The sequence below is a fragment of the Thalassophryne amazonica genome, chromosome 2 (assembly GCF_902500255.1).
Source record: "Thalassophryne amazonica chromosome 2, fThaAma1.1, whole genome shotgun sequence".
Lineage (NCBI taxonomy): Eukaryota > Metazoa > Chordata > Actinopteri > Batrachoidiformes > Batrachoididae > Thalassophryne > Thalassophryne amazonica.
The window spans coordinates 104,721,623-104,749,059 of record NC_047104.1 but is presented as its reverse complement, the minus strand read 5'-3'; the positions used below and the strand labels follow the sequence as shown (position 1 = coordinate 104,749,059).

The 27,437-nt window shown below is 40.4% G+C and overlaps 1 protein-coding gene across 2 annotated transcripts in view; it reads right to left on the bottom strand.

Moving 5' to 3' along the window:
* Positions 1–27,437, bottom strand: part of lmo1 (LIM domain only 1) — a 553,232-nt gene that overhangs the window by 96,788 nt on the left and 429,007 nt on the right. The window contains exon 2 of one of the 2 annotated variants that reach the window (XM_034191072.1): positions 25,600–25,697. The exons of the other annotated variant lie outside the window; for it this stretch is intronic. Within the exon in view, the coding sequence (XP_034046963.1) occupies positions 25,600–25,621 (22 nt within the window). The 5' untranslated portion in view covers positions 25,622–25,697. The remainder of the gene's footprint in view (positions 1–25,599; positions 25,698–27,437) is intronic. 2 annotated transcript variants of the gene reach the window in all.

Sequence of the window (27,437 nt, the reverse complement as noted above, 5' to 3'; positions counted from 1 at the left end):
TGAGCCTGGTTCTGCTGGAGGTTTCTTCCTGTTAAAAGGGAGTTTTTCCTTCCCACTGTGGCCAAGTGCTTGCTCATAGGGGGTCGTTTTGACCGTTGGGGTTTTTCATAATTATTGTATGGCCTTGCCTTGCAATGTGGAGCGCCTTGGGGCAACTGTTTGTTGTGATTTGGCGCTATATAAGAAAAAAAGTTGAAGTTGAAGTTGATTGTGGACAGTATAGAATCACTCAGTCAATAGTGGAGCTTATATCTGCAAATAGTGCACTTTGTGCATATACTCTTGAGAATTTTTCAGGTGGGGACTAAAGATGCATATGTGCGTACCTACTGTCACTGCATTTTATTTAAAAAATTAAATAAATGAGACCAATTGTTAGAAAGAATGTCAACCGCAAGTACATTCATTAATTTTATATACCCGCTTATTTCAATTAAGACTTAAGAGGGAGCTGGAGCCTATCCCAGCAGTCATTGGACGAGAGACAGGGTACTGTGGAAAGGGCCACATACTGACAGACAAACATTTTCACACTCTCACTCATCCCTGCGGTCAATCTAGTCACCAATTCACCTAACCTGCATGTCTTTGGAAATGGGAGGAAGCTGGACCACCCGGAGGGAACACGGAGAGAACATACAAGCTCCACACAGAAAGGACAAAGTCAGAAGCCATCACAGGACTTCTTGCTGTGAGCAACCATGCTGCTAACCACTAAGCCACCGTGCTGCCCACCACAAGTACAGATCAAGTTAATCTTTTTGGATTTTACTCTAAATCCTAAAACAACCACTTAATGGAAAAACTACCTTGAAAATGGAAGGGAAAGAAAGCCTCAGAGCCTAGCTCTGGGAATTACTCACGTAGCACGTCCCTGTTTGGGTTTCTACAATGCATTTTAATGGGAAGATCTGTCCAAACTTTGGACTGGTAGTGTAAAGCTGTAACATCAGCTTTTGAGCTGCCTTCTGCAGTCAGAGATGTTGGGCTAAGTGACACACATTTAAAGAGGGAGAGGATGCCCAGTGCATTTATGGGACCGCTGGAGCAAAGTTGACTTGGCAGCAGCCATTGCCCTGCCGATCACTGATTTTCTGGTGCTGTAGAACTTTGGGAATTTTACAGCTTTGTCTGATATTCTCATGAAGTGAGCAGAACCAAAGCCAAATTGTATACTCTATGCTGGCACCTAATCCACTCATACATGATGAGCTGCAGCAGAACTTCAGAGCATCGCAGTTGCACAGTTTTACTATTAGTGGTTCACTTCATCTCCAACTGTGAGAATGAAATATTTCAAGACACAGTGAAGTAATTCAAATGGGTTTAGCACAAAATAACCTGTGTGGATATCTGAAAGTTTCATCCCTTTTGATTGTTATCAAACTTGGCAAAATTTATTTCATGACAAAATGTAGTTAATACCTTTATTTCTGTTCATCACAAAAGATCATTTTATTGCTGATGTTTATGTTGGGGAAATTCCATTGAAAATATAGGGAGGTCAGTCTAGGATTTTGTAGGCGACATGATATAGCATGATCTCAAACAGCAGGCTCTCTGGTTTGGTATGTTTACTAGCTGTTCCCATCGCTTTCTTTCTGCTTCAAGTTTACATAATTTTCAGGCACTTTCAGTCACAGCTGAAGGTCTGCTGTGTTTCTTCATCATGATGATAACACTAACATTTGTAAATAACCCCCACGTCATTTATGACATCATCCCAAAAAGTGTCATGGTATCTTGATGGTGTATTTTTAACCCATGTGGGTCAAAATCCTAAACTGTTTTCAGATCAGATAAATTTATACTGACAATATAAGATCAGGAATCCTTTATTTGAATGCTAATAATACAATAACATGCTTCTGGAGGGCGATATGCATTTTCAAGAGGCCCGACGTCCATGCCCAGTTGCCCAAAATGACAGCTATTCACCCGAGTTAGATGAGGGCGAATAGCTGTCATTGCGGCCGACGTCATGGACGGAGAGACTCAGAAAAATGCATACCACATGACAACAGCATGTTATTTGCATTATTATCACTGTTTGCTGAGATACACAACATGTAATGCATACATAAAAAGTTGGCTCACTTTAACTTTTGTCGTGTCGGCTGGCGTGCGCTGCTCTCCAAATTCGCCAGTGCGTCCTCATGAAGCTGGCTGCTCATGGCTGCTGTTGTCATACTATCCATGAGAAAATCATCCGGAATATCCATATTGGGACCAACACACACTTCTCGCCTTTTTAGTTTTTTTTTTTTTTTTTCCTTCTCTGCGGACAGTTCTTGGGCTGCGCACGCTATGACGTCATTTGTTTACGCACAGCGGGTGCGTATAGCCAGATAGCGTCGGCGTAAATCTACGATGCCGGCCTAGCAATGCCTCGGTAAAATGATAATAATGAACAATATAGTGGTATCCAAGAAAATAATTTTCATGAAAATTCAGTAAGGTATATCTTCTATTATACATTCCAAATTTAAGGTAGAACTCTACTAGTGTATACTAAGGTACACCTAAATATCTTAAAATTTTCAGGCACTTTCAGTCACAGCTGAAGGTCTGCTGTGTTTCTTCATCATGATGATAACACTAACATTTGTAAATAACCCCCACGTCATTTATGACATCATCCCAAAAAGTGTCATGGTATCTTGATGGTGTATTTTTAACCCATGTGGGTCAAAATCCTAAACTGTTTTCAGATCAGATAAATTTATACTGACAATATAAGATCAGGAATCCTTTATTTGAATGCTAATAATACAATAACATGCTTCTGGAGGGCGATATGCATGTTCAAGAGGCCCGACGTCCATGCCCAGTTGCCCAAAATGACAGCTATTCACCCGAGTTAGATGAGGGCGAATAGCTGTCATTGCGGGCGACGTCATGGACGGAGAGACTCAGAAAAATGCATACCGCATGACAACAGCATGTTATTTGCATTATTATCACTGTTTGCTGAGATACACAACATGTAACGCATACATAAAAAGTTGGCTCACTTTAACTTTTGTCGTGTTGGCTGGCGTGCGCTGCTCTCCAAATTCGCCAGTGCGTCCTCATGAAGCTGGCTGCTCATGGCTGCTGTTGTCATACTATCCATGAGAAAATCATCCGGAATATCCATATTGGGACCAACACACACTTCTCGCCTTTTTAGTTTTTTTTTTTTTTTTTTTCCTTCTCTGCGGACAGTTCTTGGGCTGCGCACGCTATGACGTCATTTGTTTACGCACAGCGGGTGGGTATAGCCAGATAGCGTCGGCGTAAATCTACGATGTCGGCCTAGCAATGCCTCGGTAAAATGATAATAATGAACAATATAGTGGTATCCAAGAAAATAATTTTCATGAAAATTCAGTAAGGTATATCTTCTATTATACATTCCAAATTTAAGGTGGAACTCTACTAGTGTATACTAAGGTACACCTAAATATGTTAAAAAAAAAAACAAAAAAAAAAAACAGAGCCACTTATGTGCCTGGTCTTGAGAACCAGGGGTGGTAGGTTAAAAAGCTTTTTTATCCCATGGGAACTCTCCCTACCCACCTAAGCGGCTCAGGAATATGGACAGCATGTATATAAGTGACATTTACACAATCAGGGCAGTAAACAACATGTATAAGAAATATAGTTACTACATAATATTATAGGAGTTAGCTCCTGAATCCTAAGTGTTCATACAGGAGAAGATTGCAGCATACATCTACCTAGTCTGTAGACTTGTTGTAAAACTAAATTACGAGGGCTGTCCGTAAAGTATAGGTCCTTTTTATTTTTTTCAAAAACTATATGGATTTCATTCATATGTTTTTATGTTAGACATGCTTGAACCCTCGTGCGCATGCGTGAGTTTTTCCACGCCTGTCGGTGACGTCATTCGCCTGTGAGCACTCCTTGTGGGAGGAGTCGTCCAGCCCCTCGTTGGAATTCCTTTGTCTGAGAAGTTGCTGAGAGACTGGCGCTTTGTTTGATCAAAATTTTTTCTAAACCTGTGAGACACATCGAAGTGGACACGGTTCGAAAAATTAAGCTGGTTTTCAGTGAAAATTTTAACAGCTGATGAGACATTTGGAGGTGATTCTGTCGCTTTAAGGACTTTTCACGGTGCGAGACGTCGCTCAGCGCTCTCAAGCGGCGTCATCAGCCTGTTTCAAGCTTAAAACCTCCACATTTCAGGCTCTATTGATCCAGGACGTCGTGAGAGAACAGAGACGTTTCAGAAGAAGTCGGTTTCAGCATTTTATCCGGATATTCCACTGTTAAAGGAGATTTTTTTAATGAAAGACGTGCGGACGGGTCCGCGCATCGGGACGCAGCCGACGCGGCGCGGCGGCACAGGAAAAACACCTCCGTGTTGATAACCATTTGTTAAAATCCAGTTGGCTTTTGATGGCTTTCAGTGGAGTGAGTATATGAGAAATTGTTTATCAGCTGGAGATGTTCCAACTTGTCCTTAAGGCTTCCAGCAGAGGTGTTTTCCTGTGACGGTAAAAACATATGAATGAAATCCATATAGTTTTTGAAAAAAAATAAAAAGGACCTATACTTTACGGACAGCCCTCGTATAGCTAGTAGGCTAAGGATCATGACTTATGATACTGTTGACCATAAAATTTTATTACAGAGATTAGAGCATGCCATAGGTATTAAAGGCACTGCGCTGCGGTGGTTTGAATCATATTTGTCTAATAGATTACAATTTGTTCATGTAAATGGGGAATCTTCTTCACAGACTAAAGTTAATTATGGAGTTCCACAAGGTTCTGTGCTAGGACCAATTTTATTCACTTTATACATGCTTCCCTTAGGCAGTATTATTAGACGGTATTGCTTAAATTTTCATTGTTACGCAGATGATACCCAGCTTTATCTATCCATGAAGCCAGAGGACACACACCAATTAGCTAAACTGCAGGATTGTCTTACAGACATAAAGACATGGATGACCTCTAATTTCCTGCTTTTAAACTCAGATAAAACTGAAGTTATTGTACTTGGCCCCACAAATCTTAGAAACATGGTGTCTAACCAGATCCTTACTCTGGATGGCATTACCCTGACCTCTAGTAATACTGTGAGAAATCTTGGAGTCATTTTTGATCAGGATATGTCATTCAAAGCGCATATTAAACAAATATGTAGGACTGCTTTTTTGCATTTACGCAATATCTCTAAAATCAGAAAGGTCTTGTCTCAGAGTGATGCTGAAAAACTAATTCATGCATTTATTTCCTCTAGGCTGGACTATTGTAATTCATTATTATCAGGTTGTCCTAAAAGTTCCCTAAAAAGCCTTCAGTTAATTCAAAATGCTGCAGCTAGAGTACTGACGGGGACTAGAAGGAGAGAGCATATCTCACCCATATTGGCCTCTCTTCATTGGCTTCCTGTTAATTCTAGAATAGAATTTAACATTCTTCTTCTTACTTATAAGGTTTTGAATAATCAGGTCCCATCTTATCTTAGGGACCTCGTAGTACCATATCACCCCAATAGAGCGCTTCGCTCTCAGACTGCAGGCTTACTTGTAGTTCCTAGGGTTTGTAAGAGTAGAATGGGAGGCAGAGCCTTCAGCTTTCAGGCTCCTCTCCTGTGGAACCAGCTCCCAAATCAGATCAGGGAGACAGACACCCTCTCTACTTTTAAGATTAGGCTTAAAACTTTCCTTTTTGCTAAAGCTTATAGTTAGGGCTGGATCAGGTGACCCTGAACCATCCCTTAGTTATGCTGCTATAGACGTAGACTGCTGGGGGGTTCCCATGATGCACTGTTTCTTTCTCTTTTTGCTCTGTTTGCACCACTCTGCATTTAATCATTAGTGATCGATCTCTGCTCCCCTCCACAGCATGTCTTTTTCCTGGTTCTCTCCCTCAGCCCCAACCAGTCCCAGCAGAAGACTGCCCCTCCCTGAGCCTGGTTCTGCTGGAGGTTTCTTCCTGTTAAAAGGGAGTTTTTCCTTCCCACTGTAGCCAAGTGCTTGCTCACAGGGGGTCGTTTTGACCATTGGGGTTTTACATAATTATTGTATGGCCTTGCCTTACAATATAAAGCACCTTGGGGCAACTGTTTGTTGTGATTTGGCGCTATATAAAAAAATTGATTGATTGATTGATTGATTATAGGGTTAAAAAACCATGAAAGGTGACATGTACAAGTTACAAAGACATTACATGACAATCTACCATAAGTAGTTAAAGAACAAAAAACGGTGATGTTCCATCTTGTAGCTATTGACTGTCATTTCACATGGTCACACCGTCACACTGTCATGCGTCAAGAAAGCCCCACAACTGAGATTAACATGGCTGCAACCCAAAATGTTTATAATAGTGTGATAAACCATAATGTATACCATATAAACAATGTGACAATCATGACATCAAACAGGCTATGAATGAAATATCAGCTCAAATAAGGGCTCATTTCAGTGACAGCTATGAGCTGGAGGAGTCCTTTTCAAATTAGCTCACACACAAAATGCATCACAGAGATGTGACTTAAAAAAAGAGTTACATATTTTCTTATCACCTATGACAATGCAGACTTCCTGACCAGTGAACACTGCCATTCACAACACGGCACACTCACAGTAACAGCAGTGAAAACAAATAAGAAGGATTCAGCAATGCACTGAATGATGGGAAGGTGCTACACTGATGGGATAATAAGAAATCGGTAAGGATCAAGCCTCTGGCAAATGGGAGATAGCAGGATGGTGTGGGCAAGAACTTCTGCTGCCACTCAGTGTGGCGTGCACTTTAGATCGACCTACAACCTCTTTATTTAAATATCCGATCCTAAATTCATATTTATATAGCGCTATATTCCTCTGAGTGTCCCTTCACACAGACTCAGCGTAAACCCAATTTACCAATGGAAATATACTTTTAGCACATGAATGCACATACCAGCAGAGTCCAGCTGGAATACACCTGCTAACATATGTTCTCATTTACCAGAATCAAAAGTAACACTAGTGCTCCTCAGGATTGACTTTCAAGGAGAAATTGCAGGATTTCCTGATCAGTAGCTTGCTGAAAGACAATTATTCATAGTCATGCTCCAACAGGTCAGATGAGGTCAGGGAGCATGCGCTGGTGCTGCACATCACTACATCCACAACACTATGAAACCACCCTGGGGGAGGCAACCTCCCAGCCAAGCAACTGGTCGAAGTCCACCTCAAGAAAGTTGTCATGTGTCTGCCACAGCCAGGTGTACCGAGGGTAATCCCTTATACTGATTTTACTCATGCTAAATTTGCAGCCCATGTGCAGCCTGTTGTGTCTGTGCAACCTGCTCTCACAGCAAGTTGTGATTGAGCAGCACGAAATATACATTAATCTATTGGTTTGTGACATTGTTACGAAAAGTGCCTAATTTTTGTCACGGCAGCACAAATTCATTCTAATTCATTCCGTGATGGCTGCACAAAATTAAAAGTGACGTGGGGGGGTCGGGTGGTTATGGTTAGGGTGGGGGGAAGGAGTAAGATTAGGTTACGGTTAAGGTTAGGGTCGGGGGTAGGAGTAGGGCAGTGTTGTATAAAGTACCGGAAAATCACACTTAAGTAAAACTACAGATACCCATTAAAAAATGACTTTGGTAGAAGTTCAAGTCACTGACTGAAATGCTACTCAAGTAAAAGTCTTAAAGTATCTAGTATTTATTGTACTTAAGTATGAAAAATAATGTACAACTAAATGTACTCAAGTATTGAAAGTAAAAGTACAAGTAAATGTTAATAATCAAAAACGGACTGATTTTTTTTTTTTTAATAAAAGTTTATCTAGGCTTGTAAATGATGTAAATGGTAGTATTAGTCAAAATACTGAAAATTATGCACATCACACAAAAACACTTCAGAAACAAGGTTTCAAAACCTAAACGAGAGTAGGCTACTCACTAGGTGTTCACAGGAAACAGTTATTTATTTCTATATGTATTTATTTATTTTCATTGTTACATGGTTTTATCTTTTCTGTTGCATTTTGTTTCATTAGGTTCTTTTCGTCTCTTTCTCTAAAATTGTATTGTAATATTATTAGTCTATTATTATTGACTATTATTGTCTATTATGTAGACTATTATTGTTTTTGCTATAATATATTAATAAAAAAAAAAAATACAATTTGACTCTTTTACAACAACGAACGCTGAGCCATTAATTATACAGAAAACAAATCAACACAAACGTGCTCATGCGAACAGCTTAATGCTAACTTAACATTGAAAATGCCATAGACATGCTAACGTGTTAGCATCGGCCCCGTTTTTAAGTTATAAAATACATCTATCAACTGTTTCAGAAGACCATAACAGGTCGGTTTAACATAAAAATATTAAATATTACTCACAGACATATGCTCTTCGGGGTTTTAGTGGGGAAAAAATTAGGAAAGTGAGTGAAATATAGTGAAGAAAGTAAGTGAAATATAGCAATCAATCCACGAATCATAGATTGAAGCACTGCTTCGACCTGCGAATCACTGCTTCGATTGGTTCAAGGTTCAAAGCAAAGCTGCGTGGCAGAAAAGTTGATTACAGACCTGCTGCAGGTCTGTAATCAATGTAGAGAAATGATCATTTTCCTGATAAACAAGTGCGCAACTGCAAAAAAGCCTACCGGACATGCCTCATGACAAATCAGCCTGACTTTGTTGCAGTCACTAGTAATCAGTGGTGTCTCTGGGTGAAAACACGACTTTTTTCGTGTGTGTGTGTTTTTTTTTTTTTGTAAAGAGTAACGGCATGGCGCATAGAAAATGTATCGGAGTAGAAGTATGCAATTAAGGTCGGAAATGTAGTGAAGTAAAAGTGAAAGTAAGCTGAATTAAAAAAACTCAAGTAAAGTACAAAGTCTCCCAAAGCGTACTTAAGTACAGTAGTGAAGTATTTTTATTTCGTTACTATACAACACTGGAGTAGGGTTAAGAATAGTGAGTTAAAAAAAAACCTGTCACAAAAATTTGACTCATTTCGTCACGGCAGCACGAAAAAAAAAGCGTGAGACTGGGCTGGTCTGTGACATGTGTACAGAGCTGACTCAAATCAATGCTTCCTTTTCCACTAGCTCCGCAGCAGTACATTTCAGTTGCTTCCCAGCTGGAACACCATGTACCACTATGCAGCAAACAGACAAGAGGTCTATACTGTATATAAGTGACTGACTGAATTTTATTTTGCACTTACAGCCATTGACATGCAAAATTCTCATTTATGTACTGCTGTTTAAGTCATGTTACCCACCAATTACCAATTGTGCGATTAGTCTTAGGAAATTGCCTGCCAAACTTTGCATTGCCCATGCAATTTAGCACTCATTATCTAGGCTCTTAGTATATCATGTCCAAATTTATTCCAGCGGAACTCAAGTATCCTCAGAAGAGGAGATGTACAAAAGACATCTAGTTGTCGCCTTCGGTCACTGGTTATCCTCCAAGTAAGCATCTCTGCAATACAATAAGAAAGGAATCGCCACTAAATATTTAGACCTTTGTTCTCCTGCAAAGGTAGCAGCATTGCTAAATGCCTCTATCCTGTGACCTCATGTGTCCACAAGCTCTTCCTAGATGTTCCTCCAGCTCAAAGGCTGAGTACCCAGACGTCTCCCAACGTGCCATGTCAGACACGGCAAGGCTGCGGAGATTTTCACTCTGATTTCTTCCGAAGCCTGAGAAAGCTGAGCGATCACCATCTTGCATTTGCGTCTGCAGAACCATAAAAAAGCTTAAAAAACAGCAGCACAACAAGTCTCCCATCACCCTGCTGGGATAAGCTTTTTTCAGCGACTTTTCAGAGTGACGCCGAGCCAAGGGAGGACTGACGACTTGGTGGGCGATGGAACCGCGACAGTGGGCCAACCCACATGGAGGAGCCGGGGTTCAGGCCTCATCCCTGGGCAGAGCATGGCAAGCAGCCGGGGTGATGAAGCAGACCCACTCAGTCTGAAATTACTCACTTTTGGATATATAAAAACACCCAGTTTAAGCAACAGAGCTTACTTCTGCAAATTTGTCTGAGGTGAGAATAATTTTAAAATAAATTGTGATGTGCACGTCTGACGGTTTAATGTTTGGCTAACATTAGCTTAGCCTTTTAGCTGTAGAATCACAGTCGGGCTGAGTGAATGTTTTAACTTGTAAGTAATTTTTTTTTTTAACCAAATAAAGCTGCAGCATTTTTGTTAATTCTGAGACCATAAAACTCAACTTTAAATAACTTTTTTTTTTTGGGGGGGGGGGGGGGGGGGGTTGGTGTTGTTTTTTATTTTCATTATTTTTAACTGTTTAGTATTTCTTTATATTTTAAGTTATCTTTTTTCTTTGTCCCACAATCAGGAATATTTGCTCTGCAGACACACTTCAAAAACTTCAAGTGATGAGCTTAACACCAAAACCTGAAGTCCAGTCAGAAGAAAACATCTCTGCTCTCCAAAATGGGAGAAATGTCTTTAAAAACTCCAGAGGTCGAAGCTGCAGAAGAGACTTTCATGTGGTTAAATGTCCTGAGAGTCCAGCAAACCAACACCATTTTATTATTTTTAAAAAGCTGTTTCATTTCATATTTTAACATTAAATGAATGGGTCATTAAACATGTCCATGAAGTCTAAAGTTCAGTCAAAAGACATTTGCACAGGTAGAAGAAGCCCTGCCCTGATTGTGCATAATTTTAAAATATTCACAGTCACTAGAATAGTCAAATTCATATTTTTAGAAATTGATCTGTCCTGATTGCAACAGTAAGCAATCACATAGTCAACGAGGACATAATTAAATGTTGAAATGACTAAATTAAAAAATGATTTCATCATGAGGTTTATGTCGCATTAACAATCACACTGCAGTCATTGTTAAATTATCTACTGTTGCATTTATAATAAGCATTTGTATTTATTTGCAGTGTCTGTTTTTCTGGTTTAAAATGAGATATGAATAATCTAACAGACTTAAAAAATGTACACAATTTCATGGTATTTTATCTGTCTAAAAATAAATGTCCAAGGTTCCTTATGTTAAACAAGAAATCATCTAATCTGAAATAACAGGCAAGTTATGGTTTTAATTTACAGATGAAGAAAAGGTTTCAAAAGAATCTTTTATTTTTACTATTTTAATTATAAGTGTTCTAAACCTTTTTTACAGCAATCAGAAATTAATTTTGAGGTAAAAAAAATTTGCAAGAACTTTCTTCAGAAAACTGTGAGTAGTTCTGTGACACGTTTCTGCCACAGATCTGTATATAAAAGTGTTTTATACAGATCAGTGGTTTCTGCATTGTAGTCTTCTGTGTTTTTAGCCTGACGCCTCATTTCTATTGGACAGCGCAAAGCTACGTCACAGCTCAGGGTGGGGAAAGTTGGATTGGGTTGAACTTTGACCGCGGCAGCCTGTCGACAAGTGGCAATGCGTGCTCCCACATTTAGCTCCTTTTTTACGCAAAGCTTCTGCCGCATCAAACAAGTGACGCGTCTCATTGAAAATAATGCTATTTAGACTGATTCGCTACGCATCTGCTGTGGCTGATGCCTCTGGTGTGAAAGTCCCTTTAGTCTTTATCCAGGACCATCACAAACCCAGACACTCTGGTTACTCACTCAGCTTCTCAAGTGCTACAATAAGGACATCCACTGATTCCACAAAGATCACAGCATCATCTGTGAAGTCAAGATCAATAAACCTTTTCTCATCAACAGCTACTACAATGCTAACATTTATGTGGTGCTTCATGCACCCAACCAGAGAAAGACTATGTTCACACATAAGTATCTTGTTTCCACTATTGTAGTGCTCTTGATGGTGTTCAGCTCAGATCTTTTAAGAAACACCCTGCAGTTGGTTGGAAGCTCACTGAATGATATTATGTTGTCAGTGTTGCATTCAGAGCAGCAAAGTGGCTTACAGAGTTACACAGTTGCCTATATAATAGTATACAAACTAAAGCTTAATGGTGCCCCAACCCATCCTAAACAACATATCAAAAGTCCTGATGAATTCTCCTGCTGCTCACTTAGAAATTCAGCCTCCACAGGTGATTTTCAAACGTTAGCTAGTATAGAGTTATATAGCATAAAAATAGCAACATTTAAATGCTTTCTGAGCTACCTCCTAAAAATTAATTTACACAAAGAAAATTTTACACATGTTTTCTTATCAACTGGAACCTATTCAGGGGTCAAAACAAGGACCACCTTACTCTACATTTACCTTTAGTGTGAATGTGTTTGTCTGTCTATATCTGGCCCTGTGATGGACTAGCAGCCTGTCCAGCATATACTGCACCTCTTCCCCAATGACCACTGGGATAGGCTACAGCTCCCCCATATCACTTAACTGGAATAAGTGGGTATTGAAAATGAATGAACATTTCATTTTTAAACATACTGTATTTACCTTTTCACACACACACACACACACATCTTGGTGTTACTTTGCACACCAGAAACAGGACCAGAACCTTGTTCAAGGAAAGTGATACAAGTGCTGTAACCTTTCTCACCCACATTTTCCTGTCTAGCTGGGTGATTAACTGCTGTCATAGATGGTCATAAGCTCACTTCCATATATATATATATATATATATATATATATATATATATATATATATATATATATATATATATATATATATATATATATATATCCATCTATCTATAGAGAGATAGATAGATAGATAAATAGATAGATAGTAGGGATGTCCCGATCCGATCACGTGATCGGAAATCGGGCCTGATCATGTGGTTTCAGACTTGATTGAAATCAGACCCAATCTTTTTTTTTCATTTTATGTAATTGAACTAAAGAAAAAACATGAGTTCAACCCAATCTAACTTTCGACACTCTGAGCTGTGACGTAGCTTCGCGATGTCCAATAGGAACGACGCGTTGGGCCAAAACACGGAAGACTAGTGGCAGAAACCACTGATCTCTACAAAACAGATCGGTGCAGAAACCACTGATCTGTACAAAACAGAAACGTGTCACAGGACTGCTCATTTATAGAGCTGTTTTCTGAAGAAAAATCCTTGGAAAAGTTTTTGTTGTTGTTTGTTACCTCAAAATTTCTGATTACCGTTTAAAAAAAGTTTAGAACACATGTAATTAAAATAGCTAAATCAATAAATGGCTCTTTAGAAACCTTTCATCTGTAAATTAAAACCACCTGTTATTTCAGATTAAATAATTTCTTGTTTAACATAAGGAACCTTGGACATTTATTTTTAGACAAATAAAATAACATGGAAATTTGTACATTTTTTAAGTCTGGTAGATTATTACTTGATTGTTCAAGCTACCTCAAGGAGAAGTGCACTGTTTAAGTGATAAATAATAAAATAAGGTGATTAAAATGAAAATATTATATATTTAGCATTTGTTCATTGTTCATTCAGTTTTTTTAAAGTATCGGATCAGGACTCTGTATCGGCAGATACTCAAAATCAGATGACTCAGAATCAGATCGGGGCCAAAAAAACCTGATCGGGACATCCCTAATAGATAGACAGATATTAGATTGTTCACAGTTATATACAACACTTATTAGCATTTATAACATGCTGCTTTTATGGACGCAAGTGCAAAAAACCTTCTCATAGCTGCTCCTTTTACCATGACTGCATCAAAATGAACAGTTATCACTGAAAAATGAGTCGTCATAACACAACATCACACTTGTGTAAACTTTGGAATGAATCTGTGCCTCCGTTCTTAATGTTAACAGATACATTTCATTGAAGCACACGCTGGGATGCTCCTAACATCTACGTCACCTGTCGGCAGTGGTGGGCACAGTTCAGATAATCCGATATGAGATAATTATTGAAGCTAATGTTTTTGCTATCGGATTAGCTTTTCATCGGACCAATTATCAATCAATCAATCAATTTTATTTATATAGCGCCAAATCACAACAAACAGTTGCCCCAAGGTGCTTTATATTGTAAGGCAAGGCCATACAATAATTACGGAAAAACCCCAATGGTCAAAACGACCCCCTGTGAGCAAGCACTTGGCGACAGTGGGAAGGAAAAACTCCCTTTTAACAGGAAGAAACCTCCAGCAGAACCAGGCTCAGGGAGGGGCAGTCTTCTGCTGGGACTGGTTGGGGATGAGGGAGAGAACCAGGAAAAAGACATGCTGTGGAGGGGAGCAGAGATCAATCACTAATGATTAAATGCAGAGTGGTGCATACAGAGCAAAAAGAGAAAGAAACACTCAGTGCATCATGGGAACCCCCCAGCAGTCTAAGTCAATAGCAGCATAACTAAGGGATGGTTCAGGGTCACCTGATCCAGCCCTAACTATAAGCTTGAGCAAAAAGGAAAGTTTTAAGCCTAATCTTAAAAGTAGAGAGGGTGTCTGTCTCCCTGATCCGAATTGGGAGCTGGTTCCACAGGAGAGGAGCCTGAAAGCTGAAGGCTCTGCCTCCCATTCTACTCTTACAAACCCTAGGAACTACAAGTAAGCCTGCAGTCTGAAAGCGAAGCGCTCTATTGGGGTGATATGGTACTATGAGGTCCCTAAGATAAGATGGGACCTGATTATTCAAAACCTTATAAGTAAGAAGAAGAATTTTAAATTCTATTCTAGAATTAACAGGAAGCCAATGAAGAGAGGCCAATATGGGTGAGATATGCTCTCTCCTTCTAGTCCCCGTTAGTACTCTAGCTGCAGCATTTTGAATTAACTGAAGGCTTTTCAGGGAACTTTTAGGACAACCTGATAATAATGAATTACAATAGTCCAGCCTAGAGGAAATAAATGCATGAATTAGTTTTTCAGCATCACTCTGAGACAAGACCTTTCTAATTTTAGAGATATTGCGTAAATGCAAAAAAGCAGTCCTACATATTTGTTTAATATGCGCTTTGAATGACATATCCTGATCAAAAATGACTCCAAGATTTCTCACAGTATTACTAGAGGTCAGGGTAATGCCATCCAGAGTAAGGATCTGGTTAGACACCATGTTTCTAAGATTTGTGGGGCCAAGTACAATAACTTCAGTTTTATCTGAGTTTAAAGGCAGGAAATTAGAGGTCATCCATGTCTTTATGTCTGTAAGACAATCCTGCAGTTTAGCTAATTGATGTGTGTCCTCTGGCTTCATGGATAGATAAAGCTGGGTATCATCTGCGTAACAATGAAAATTTAAGCAATGCCGTCTAATACTGCCTAAGGGAAGCATGTATAAAGTGAATAAAATTGGTCCTAGCACAGAACCTTGTGGAACTCCATAATTAACCTTAGTCTGTGAAGAAGATTCCCGATTTACATGAACAAATTGTAATCTATTAGATAAATATGATTCAAACCACCGCAGCGCAGTGCCTTTAATACCTATGGCATGCTCTAATCTCTGTAATAAAACTTTATGGTCAACAGTATCAAAAGCAGAACTGAGGTCTAACAGAACAAGCACAGAGATGAGTCCACTGTCTGAGGCCATAAGAAGATCATTTGTAACCTTCACTAATGCTGTTTCTGTACTATGATGAATTCTAAAACCTGACTGAAACTCTTCAAATAGACCATTCCTCTGCAGATGATCAGTTAGCTGTTTTACAACTACCCTTTCAAGCAGTTTTGAGAGAAAAGGAAGTTTGGAGATTGGCCTATAATTATCTAAGATAGCTGGGTCAAGTGATGGCTTTTTAAGTAATGGTTTAATTACTGCCACCTTAAAAGCCTGTGGTACATAGCCAACTAATAAAGATAGATTGATCACATTTAAGATCGAAGCATTAAATAATGGTAGGGCTTCCTTGAGCAGCCTGGTAGGAATGGGGTCTAATAGACATGTTGATGGTTTGGATGAAGTAACTAATGAAAATAACTCAGACAGAACAATCTGAGAGAAAGAGTCTAACCAAATACCGGCATCACTGAAAGCAGCCAAAGATAACGATACGTCTTTGGGATGGTTATGAGTAATTATTTCTCTAATAGTTAAAATTTTATTAGCAAAGAAAGTCATGAAGTCATTACTAGTTAAAGTTAAAGGAATACTCGGCTCAATAGAGCTCTGACTCTTTGACAGCCTGGCTACAGTGCTGAAAAGAAACCTGGGGTTGTTCTTATTTTCTTCAATTAGTGATGAGTAGTAAGATGTCCTAGCTTTACGGAGGGCTTTTTTATAGAGCAACAGACTCTTTTTCCAGGCTAAGTGAAGATCTTCTAAATTAGTGAGATGCCATTTCCTCTCCAACTTATGGGTTATCTGCTTTAAGCTGCGAGTTTGTGAGTTATACCACGGAGTCAAGTACTTCTGATTTAAAGCTCTCTTTTTCAGAGGAGCTACAGCATCCAAAGTTGTCTTCAATGAGGATGTAAAACTACTGACGAGATACTCTATCTCACTTACAGAGTTTAGGTAGCTACTCTGCACTGTGTTGGTATATGGCATTAGAGAACATAAAGAAGGAATCATATCCTTAAACCTAGTTACAGCGCTTTCTGAAAGCAATTATCTTCCAGTAAATTTAGTTCTGATAACATTTTCTTTGCTGGTAAAGTTTAATGGTCAAAAACGTTTGTAAGTCCTAAAATCAAACATTTTAGTCCGTTTGTTGTGTGTTTCTAGCCACCGAGCAGACTGGCTGCCTGTCGCTTGCTGATGACATCATCATTAAGCGCAAAACGTGATTGGCCGGTCGACGCAGGGAGCATTGTGGGTAGTGTACTTTAGGTTCACTTTGCAAGTTACAGTGACTAGTCCACTCGACACAAAAACAACAGACTAATTTTAACATTATTTTATTTTATTTCTTTGTGGCTGTAATTTAATTGCCAAGACTCGGTGGGGGAGAGGAGCTCTCATGGTGTACCTGTGTGTACAGAGGGAGGGACTTTTCTTCACGTTTACACATTGTTTTGGATTTAAAATGTGGATTATTTATTCAGATGAATCCCACTAAAACTAACAGGTAAGAATTTATATTTACTACATGTATATTACTCTGCCAATCAATGCTTTAATGGATGTATTTTGGTTGTTTAAGCTGCAGGGTTCAAAGCATGTGAAGAAAGCAGCAGCTTTTAGCTCGTAAATGATGGTGTATCTAATACCGAGATAAACTGTGACTTTTAATACTGTATGTTACTGCTTTTGAAAGATGATGCCAGTGTTTGGGGTTTTATTTTTTTATTTATTCATTTTTCGTGTGTTCTTTGTGTTTGTGTTCCTTGAATTTACCCAGAAGCCCCTACAGCGCTTAAAGTGAAACTGGTTTATCAGAAGCTGACAGTGTAATCGCGTCTAAATCAATAGTTATCGGTTATCTGTAATAAAGATACATTTTTTTTAGCAGTTTATCGGTTTATCGTCATAAAAAATAACATTTCAGTTATCTGATTAATGGTTATCAAAGCTAACTTTTTGGTTAGCTGTGCCCACCACTGCCTGTCGGAAACACCCGAGTACTCACAAGTAGTTTGTTTTCGGAAGTCTCCATAGCTGTTTGCTGCAAATGCCGTATACGAGGTCTATTAGAAAAGAAACCGACAGTTTTATAAAAAAAAAACAAAAAAAACTATATGGATTTGAATCACGTGCGATTACACAAGACATGCTTGAACCCTCGTGCGCATGCGTGAGTTTTTTCACGCATGTCGGTGACGTCATTCGCCTGTGGGCAGGCTTTGAGTGAGCACTGGTCCAGCCCTCTTGGCTGAAATCCTTTGTCTGAGACGCTGCTGGAGACGGCGCGCGTTGCTTTATCAAAATTTTTTCAGGGCCTGTGAGGGATATCCGAGTGGACACTATTCGAGAAATTCTGCTGGTTTTCGGTGAAAGGTTTAACGGCTGATGAGAGGTTGTGGAGTTTCTTTCGCTTTAAGGACAGCTCACAAAGCGGATCGGCGCGGCGCGGTCGGAGGTGGCGTCCGTCTGGCTGTTTCGAGCTGAAAACTTCCTAATTTAAGGCTCTGTTCACCCAGGACGTCGTCAGAGAACAGAGAAGTTTCAGAAGAAGTCGGCATGAGGAGTTTATGCGGACATTCCACTGTTAAAGGAGATTTTGTAATGAAAGAACGTGCGGGCAAATTTGCCGAGTCGGTTCCGTGACGACGACGCAAATCCGTCTGCGCCGCGACAGGAAAAACACCTCCGTGCTGAAAACTATTTGTAAAATTCAGGCAGCTTTTGATGGCTTTCAACAAGTGAGTATCAGAGAAATTGTTTAACAGCTGGGCATGTTCCAACTTGTCCGTTAAGGTTTCCAATGGAGGTGTTTTTCCTGTGGCGACCCCCCGCAGTCGGGTCCGGCCCGACATGCGAATCTGCCCGCACGTTCTTTCATTACAAAATCTCCTTTAACAGCGGAATGTCCGCATAAACTCCTCATGCCAACTTCTTCTGAAACTTCTCTGTTCTCTGACGACGACCTGGGTGAACAGAGCCTGAAATGTGGAAGTTTTCAGCTTGAAACAGCGAGATGACGACGCCTCGGAGCACAGATCGCCATCAGGCGCCGTGGGCCATTCTTAAAGCGACACTTACAGACCAAAATCTCTCATCAGCCGTTAAAATTTTTACCGAAAACCAGCTGAATTTATCGAATGGTGTCCACTCAGTTGTGCCTTACAGTTTTTGAAAAATTTTTTATCAAACAAAGCAGCAGTCTCTGAGCCATTCCTAAACAATGAAAAAATCGACGAGAGGGTGGGCCACTCCTCACTCAATGACTGCCCACAGGCGAATGACTTAACCGACAGGCGTGAAAAAACTCTCGCATGCCCACGAGGGTTCAAGCATGTCTGATGTAATCACACGTGATTCAAATCCATATGGTTTTTGAAAAAAATAATAAGGTCGGATACTTTTCTAACAGACCTCGTACATGGAAACCGGTCACAGAAGTAAACAACATAATCACGGTGGATCATCGGATGGTCACTAACAGTCTAAATCTAAATTATTATGATTTCAGTGCAACATGTCCTTTAAATGAATTGTTACACAGCTTCAAAATGTTTGAATGTACCTCATTCACATACTGATTATTATATTGATTAGCTTATTGTGATGTTTACTCTCCATGCTGATAATTGCTCACAAGCGGTGAGTGTGAAAAGCGCTGGTATGTGCTGCAGTCCAAAGCGAGAGCAGTGATTGCAGCACACAAGCAAAGTTCTCCTCAAACAGGTGAGTTTAGGCTGGCTCCTGGAATCGCTGACTTTGACATTAATAATTGTGAGAATGTTATAGAATTTACATTTTTCCTATAGGTAGGTGTTGCAATATTGTGATGACCTTCATCACAGGTGTTAAGCTCATTCCCAATAAAGTCAACCAAAAACATTTTCCCTGCATGATCAAGCCGGTAGCGTGTTACTGAATCACTGCCATTCAACACACGGAGAATATCTCTCCTTCCTCTCTGTCTTTCTGCCATCTTGCCTATTTAGGACACTCTTAAAAGTCCTCTTAAAGTTAAAGTTCTTAAAAGTCCTCCTCCCTCCTTTTAACAGTTGCACCTTAGGAGCTCTCTTAAGGCCTAAGATCCTTTGTGAATACCTCTTATCTTACCAAGGGAAAATTCTAAGAAATGTCTAAGAATTCAAGGAAATCTAATATTTTTCTTAGAATGGTGTCACCAAGAGGTACCTTTAGCCTTAGGATGCTTTATGAATACGGGTCCAGGGCTCCAGCCAGAGAATCCTTTTAGCTGTTGGGGAGTGAGGTTTACTAACTGCTATTACACAGCGACTCCTACTGGCCTCCATCTCAGCACCAATGTAGCGACTCGCTCTGTGTTGTGTTTTTTGACTGCTTGCACTCGCTCCACAAACTCACAATCTCCAGCATGGGAGACGGATGCTTTGACCAGTCAGCCAAAAACCCGGACTCTGGTCTTGTGGTCAGAGAATCCTTTTCACTGTTGGGGAGTGAGATTTACTGAGATTTACTGGCTACTATTGCACAGCGACTCCTGCTGGCCACTGTCGCACTAAGATAAAGTATAACTGTGCTATTCTTTTAACCCCTTAAGCCCTAGAGCCTATTTCACCAAAATCACATACCCATACATTATGATTTTTTTCTCAGCTTATACAAGGTCAAAAATGCAAAAGTTTGGATCAGCTAAAAGACAGGTCCTAGGGGATGTTGTGGATGCAAAAAAAATTGAAAGTAAATAATATTTAGTAGGCGTAAATGAGGTTTGTTTGTTTTTTCCCAAAAAATGATGTTGTGAAAGTGTAGGAACACGGACCCACAACAGGGGGCGCAATGAACGGACAATGGAGGAAGATAAATAACAAGGTTTACTATTGTGAAACAAGCACAATAAGTACAACAATCACAATTTGGGGTCGAATTTGCTGGTGTCGTGTGGGCAGGCTCGAAGGTAGGAGACACCCGTCTCAGTCGAACCGGAACCACCCCGATCTCCTCTGCCACCGAACCCTGGAAATACTGGAACCGCCAAGTCCCGAATTCCCAGGTGGCCACTGCCTCCGCTCGTCGGATCCGGTACTGCTGGCAGGAGAGAGCAACAACACACAGGTGTGATGCGACAGCACCCAGTAACGGAGAGGGGAGAAGCCGCCTCCACCTCTTGTCAATGCACAACAGGAAGGTGAGTACTTCTCCAAGCAATATAGCTTCTAGCAGTCAACAATCCTGAAAAGGTTTAACAAATGATTAGCTGGTTAATCAGAATAAGAATGCAGAGATACTACCTCAGTCTTAGGCGATATCTCGGCACTGAGGTGGAGACGCCGTCCTCCTGATATACCTTGGTGCCGAGTAGAAACAGCTGTGTCCAATAATGGGTGACAGCTGTCACCCTGGCTGCTCATCTCAGGTGGCGACGCCCTCTGGTGCCTGGAGCCCGCACTCCAGGCAGGGCGCCCTCTGGTGGTGGTGGGCCAGCAGTACCTCCTCTTCAGCGGCCCACACAACAAAATGAATTCCGATTTATGTCTTTATTTGCTTGGCATTTCAGCTGTGGTTAGTTGATATGTGATTGAAGTGGATACTTTTGTAGAGGAGACTTCGCCTGACATTTTGATGTATAATGTGTATGTTGGTGTCAACATTGGTTAGTTATGAGTGTTCAAATGTTCCAAAACAGGGCAAGTCCCCAAATTTGGGGACTCTAGGGTTTAAGAGGTTAAACAAATACGTATCTGGGCACTATTTCAACAACGATCAAACATTTGATCTTGTACAAGATCTTTTTAATAGTGAATAAATATCTGTTAGCATGATGATTCCATAGAGCAGAGACGCCCGTTTACACACGAGCAATGCACTTAACAATTCAAAACATTTCTTTTTCTTTTGCATCTAATTCTTTTAAAATATGTCAAGTATGCTGTTTTTATGACTATGTTAAAACATAAGAGAATACTGAGGCGATAAGGTCAAATACAGTTTCTTCATAATTTCACTGCAGTTACAAAAAACCCCACAAATCTAAACACATGAATGACATTTACAGTGTTCTTCTTTAGAATTCTGTAACTATATATTTGAAAAAAAAACAACAACAAATAAATACAAAGGTGGCAGATTTTACTTCCTTCCACAAAAAAAAAAAAAAAAAAAAAAAAATCTTTTCTTGAGCAGCTTGCACTCATTTGCTAAAGTCATACTGTTGGTGACATTGTGGTTCATGATTGCTGAACCAAAACACTCTTCCACAGAATAATGAATATGCTATACATGCCCTTCTGGGTGCCAAACAAGTCACAACACAGTCTGCACAAAAGGTAAACAGGCGAATAAATAAATAACTTTGCGTGGAAAAAAAGTGTGAGATGTAGCAGTAACTGTGTGCGTGTTTGTAGAGGCAGCGCTGTAGGAATACTTTTTTCAAATCTACATGACAGCAGTAAACAGCAGCTTTAGAGGCAGCAGTGACATGCAGCGGTGAGACTTTCGTCCCACGAGTTCAAATGGAAATAAGTAATACTTATAATATACTGTACACAATGGGTCACCAGCCGTAACACTGAGCCAGCTGCTGTCAACAAATAATTTTTCATCAGCACAACCGCGGATGATCCTGAGATCACCAGAGTTACCGCTCTACAGTTTAAGCAACCTCTCCGGAACTGCAAAGGTAAGAATACTGGGTTTCTCTCAGGTGCTTTTAAAGGTGGCTGCTGTTAATTCTGTAAAATATTTCAATTCAAAATTTTGTATTACATGATCTAGTCACCTTGAGCTCACCTTTGAGCAGGCACTGGTACTTCTTCATGTCAGAAATTCTTCTTTCTACTGAAAATATCACTCAAGTCACTAAAAAACAAACTAGTAAAAAGGAGGTGGTCTTGGAAAATAATCTCACCAGGTGTCGCTGAAGAACTTTCTGAGAATTTGTGTGATAATGTTGGCTAGCATGTGCCCTCTGTCTACAGCAAAGAGGATGCTCTCACAGCGTAAGAGTGCATAATTGAGTTTGTGTGCTACAATGATGAGTGCATCCATTTCCATCCAAGGTAGGTGGGCGCACTCGATAACACGCGTCGCTTAAGTATCAGCTCATTCCCTTTAAATTCTGCTGAGATTATGGAAAATGATACGCACCTCCCAGACTCACCGATATTAAAACTACCCAGGCTGATAGGGATCTAGTGGTTTTGTGAGATGAGGTAAAAACTGTCTCTTGTGAGTCTGTGTGTCTTTGATCAGTTCTGGATTAGAAGGAATTAAATGTTTGTTGCTAAAAACAGTGTTCTTTTGTGGTGTTAAGTAGCATAGTGAGGAGAGCTTTTGTGCAAACTGGATGACCAAAACACAAGCATGCGTTAAGCGTCGACACAGAGGAGGCAATTTTATTATCACGCCCACACGATGAAACTGCATACTGCAGCTTTTGCTGCTAAATTGTTGTATGTATGCAACTGAACAAACTGTATTTTTCTCCTCTATTAAGGTGGACACCTGCAACTTTTATCATACTAGTGTCCATTATTGCAATTTGTTTTGCAAAAGATATAGGGTGCTTGAAATAAAGCGTTATTTAAAAAAAAGCGACTTAGAAAATATCAAATGAAGCAATATGTTTGTAATATTGTTTGGGCCCACAGCACAAAAAAAAAAAAACCCAAATGTAATTTCAATATCTGAAATGGGCAAGTTTAATTTTGAGGTAAGAGAAACCAATAAGCAGAGAGAATAACAAATATGAGAGAACAAATTACATTCCGTTGGAAAAGTGAAAAGACTTAAGGAACATATAAAAGTAATCTCCAACTGGAAATTAGAAATCAACCCTCAGAAACCAAATAACAGAAAAGAAATATTACTGTCCACTTTCTAAATCAATATAGCACTGCAACAAGACAGCATTACCATGGTAACTCGGGTAAAGAATGAAGCAATTCTTATTATTTCAAAATAAAAATCACAGCCCGGAGCCCAAGTTTTATTACAGCATCCGACAGATCAGTGGTCTGGACTGAATGTAAAGATTGCTTTTCAATCATGTGCTTTATGAATGCACAAATTTCACCAGACGGAATGATCACAAGGTTGTAAAACTGGTGAGTGAGGTATCCAGAAATGTCCCAAAGGCCTGGTAGGATGCGCGTCCACCTGAGGTGTTTAAAGAGTACAGGTGTATGAATGTTGAGTGAGTATCTGCATGCAGCATGGAGGCACTTTATTCTCCAGCAGCTGGTACTTCCAAGGAGAGAAAATGGCTGAGTTGCTTTTTCGTCTTAAATTAGAAGCAAATTGGATCCTTCATCTCACAGGGTGAAATAAAAATGTTGACACAAGACATTTTGGTACATGTGTTGCTTTTCATTACGAGCTATAACCTGTATATTAGGTTATTTTTACAGAGTGCCTGCTAAGTCTTCCTACACCTCCTCAGATAGAGTGCATCAGAAGTTAATGATGAGTCGTTTGCACTGCAGAGTAACATAAGCAGGTTTTTCTCTCATCCAATGCCTCAGAATTGCACTTTTAATGTAAATATAGCATGTTCTGAACTGTTTTATGGAGAAAATCAACAGAGAAGAGCAGTGTGTCTGTTACATCTGTGACTCCTCAGTGATCAATGCAAGATGATTTGTGCCGCTGCAAATTTTCTCAGATTACAGATCTGATTCAGAGACCCTGCTTTGCTTAAAACCAGTCGGCTGAACAGGCAGCGCCACTGATCGCACACTTTTAAGCACAGCATCAGTCGCACTAATGAGCTGTTTTATTGGACTGAACGCTTAAGCGTATATAGACAAACAAATGTGCATAATTGTGAATCAATCAAGAGCAATGGACAGCGATCATACACCCATGTGGCCAGTCAAAACACCCACCCACGCCTCCCTCTCCACACAAGGCACTAAGTGGCTACATTAGACAAGGGGGTTGAATTGACAAGCCTATAACTTTAGAGCCAATAAATGCTGAGAAGCAGCACAGCGATGGAGATTGGATCCAAGCAGCAGCACTGTTCACAACCCGGCCAACACGCTGGAGCCATTGGTCAGGTCCAGCAAGTAAAGGGTGAAGCTTTTAAGCAATGAGCAGCAGGTGATCTCAGCTTTTCTGAAAGTCCTAATGCTCCTAAAAGCCACTCTCCCTGGTTCTGTAATTGGGCATCAGTAGTTAATGTAGTATTGACTGCATTACATGCTCCTGTGCATCCTTTCCCACTAATGCCATTTGCATCACCTTGTACATTTACCATATTGCTTAGCCAATAACTGTTAAAAGCAATCTGAATCATGAATCATATGGAACTTTCAGTCAGACAGACATCCAAAGGAGACAATTTACAGTTGAGTTAATTTGGGTACATTAGCAGCACAGCTTGGATTCAGCCTGACGGACCAATTTATGTCTCTGCCACAATCCTTTTATTGGTTTTTAGAAGTGAAAGGAAGCCTCCCTGAGATAGGAAATATCCTTTTTGTAACATAAATAACGGCTAACAAGTGCATCCATTACTTTTGTGGGACACCAAAGTCAACGCTATATATATCTTTGACAAATAGCACAAAATGAGCTTTCCTTTTTTGGTGGGTTATTGTAGTGCGTGGCAGCAGGTGCAGAAAAAAAATAATGCTTTTAAAGCAGTGACAGCAGCGGAAAAAACAGAAAATAACTATTTCAAACCATCTCAACATTAGTTCAATTGGAAATGGGACGTCATTAGAGGCCAGGTGGATTTAAATTAAAATTAATTAGATTGCCTCACCCATTAACCTAAATACAGTGAAAAAGATAAGTAATGCAAGCGGGCCTATTTGGATGGAAAGTGCAGGCTGCACGGCGCTATCCATAATTTGCAATCAAGTTAAAAGCACTCCGCTGTCATCTCCCATCCCGCGGTGATGTCAAAGGCTGCCTCGCGAACTTCACACGCGCACAAAGCACTTAGAAAAGAACAGAGGAGCCGCGCGCACCGCAGCGTCCGCGCGCTCTCCTCAAACATCCCTTCAAAAAAAAAAAAAAACTGCCAGTCAGCTCCAAATAAACAAGCAAGTGCCCCAAACTGAGCTAAAGTTTGGGTAAAGATAATAAAAATTAAAGAGGCGGCTGCATAAAACGTGAGTAGCGCGTGCGTGCATGTGTGTGTGTGCGCTATCGTAGCATCCGACGGCTGATGAAACGTTACTCACCCTCTTCCTTGTCCAACACCATCGTCCTGAGGACCGAGTCCTTCCCCGGGCGGTCCGTCCTCGGCTTCGGCTCGCTGCACCGCTCGGTCCGCGCGCAGCTTCTCCTGGAACACACGCGACTGTGAATCACACGACGACGCACGCCTCGCGCACTCAAAAAACCGGCGACGATAAATGAACGGTGTTTTCTCTTTTTTTCTTTCTTTCTTTCTTGTTTTTGTCTTGAAAATCACTACGAATTCATACGCGGTGTCGCGCGCGGCCGAACCTCTCTATCCGAACTGAACTGGAACACAAATAAACGAAGCAGCGTCGTTGGCTCTTTGATAAATTCCATGCGATTAAGAAGAAGAGAGAGAAAAAAAATGAAAAAAGGGAGAGCAAAACAATGAACAGCAAAGCGACGTTCAAAAAAAAACAAAAAACAAAATCTACGTGTCGCCTGCGTGTCTGTGAGCGGAGGCGCGCGCGCGGACGGCTAAGGTGGCGCGTGAGCTCTCCTCTCTGCGCTAATATTCTCTCTTTCTGGCTCCGAAACGGCAACTATATATTCAAACAAATCCGAACGCGAACGTGACAAGTGCTACGCGAGCGAACTCACTGCCGCCGCCGCCGCCGCTGCTGCTCAATAAATGCGCGCAGTTTCCACACAGCCTCGGATTCCCCTGTTAATTAAATCAATTCATTATGCTCAGATCTGATTAGCAGCCCTTCCCCCCTCTTTGAATCAATTATTCAATACACAAACATAATTGCTTGTGCCAGAGGTGTCTAAGTATTAGCTTATTTAACTCCAAGGACACTAATTACCCCTAGGGCAAGGGAACTTTTCTCATTAATTCTGACAAAACACAAAAGCACAGCTAAGAGAAAGCGTGCGCGTACGCGTGTGCGTGTCAAAGAGAGGAGGAGGAGGAGAGAGATGCTGAGAGGGAGTGATGCTGCTCTATAAGTAAACATAAATTGCTTTTTTCTTCCCTAAAAAAAAAAAAAAAATCTGAATTTAAAAGTAAGATCTAATTGTGATTTATTTAGCAGTTAATTAGTGTCCAGCCACACGTGTCTCACGCTGCAGATAAACAGGTTTTGAAGGAAAAAGCGACAGCACAACAGATGGGCTGCGTTTTTGATTAGTGGCTGAGATAGAAGGTTCGCTTTCAAATCTGGTAATATAATTGTTGCCTGTTATTGCCAAGATTAAAGTGTTGCTGTTTCATGGTGGAGCCTTAAATAGCACCACTTTCACTTGCCCTGCGGAGACTGTTAACCAATTAAGGGTGAGATCCAACAAAGATTAGCCATTTAGAAGACTGGAGTGGAGTATAGCTACAATCACGCAGGCTCGTCAGCAGCCAGCGGGGCTGTCTGTGGTGTGAGTTGCTCAGTCTGTCCTTGGCTCCTCTTAAATTTTTGCACCAATTTTAGCTGCCCTATCTTTAGCTTGTTATCATTAGAATCATATAATAACAATAAACTACTCATTATCTCTTGCTGTATTAACAGAAAGTCCGAAATATTTTCTTATCAAAGCCCCAACGGGCAGCGGTGAGCACAGCTAACCTAAAAGTTATCTTGAATAACCCCTAATCCGCGCACTGAAAAGTTAACTATGGCTCTGTCTCAGTTCAGGGGCTGCATCCAATGAGGGCGGAATTCTATTCAGTGCTTTAACGTACAGGTGGGCGGATCGATCCTAATATTGATAATATCGATACCAACGCTGGTATTGATATTGAACGAGCCTCGTGTAAAAAGATCGATACTCAAGGTTTTTTTCTCTCCCGCATGCACTGACTGCTGCGCATGCATATTGATCAAAATGTACTCTCTGTCTGTAA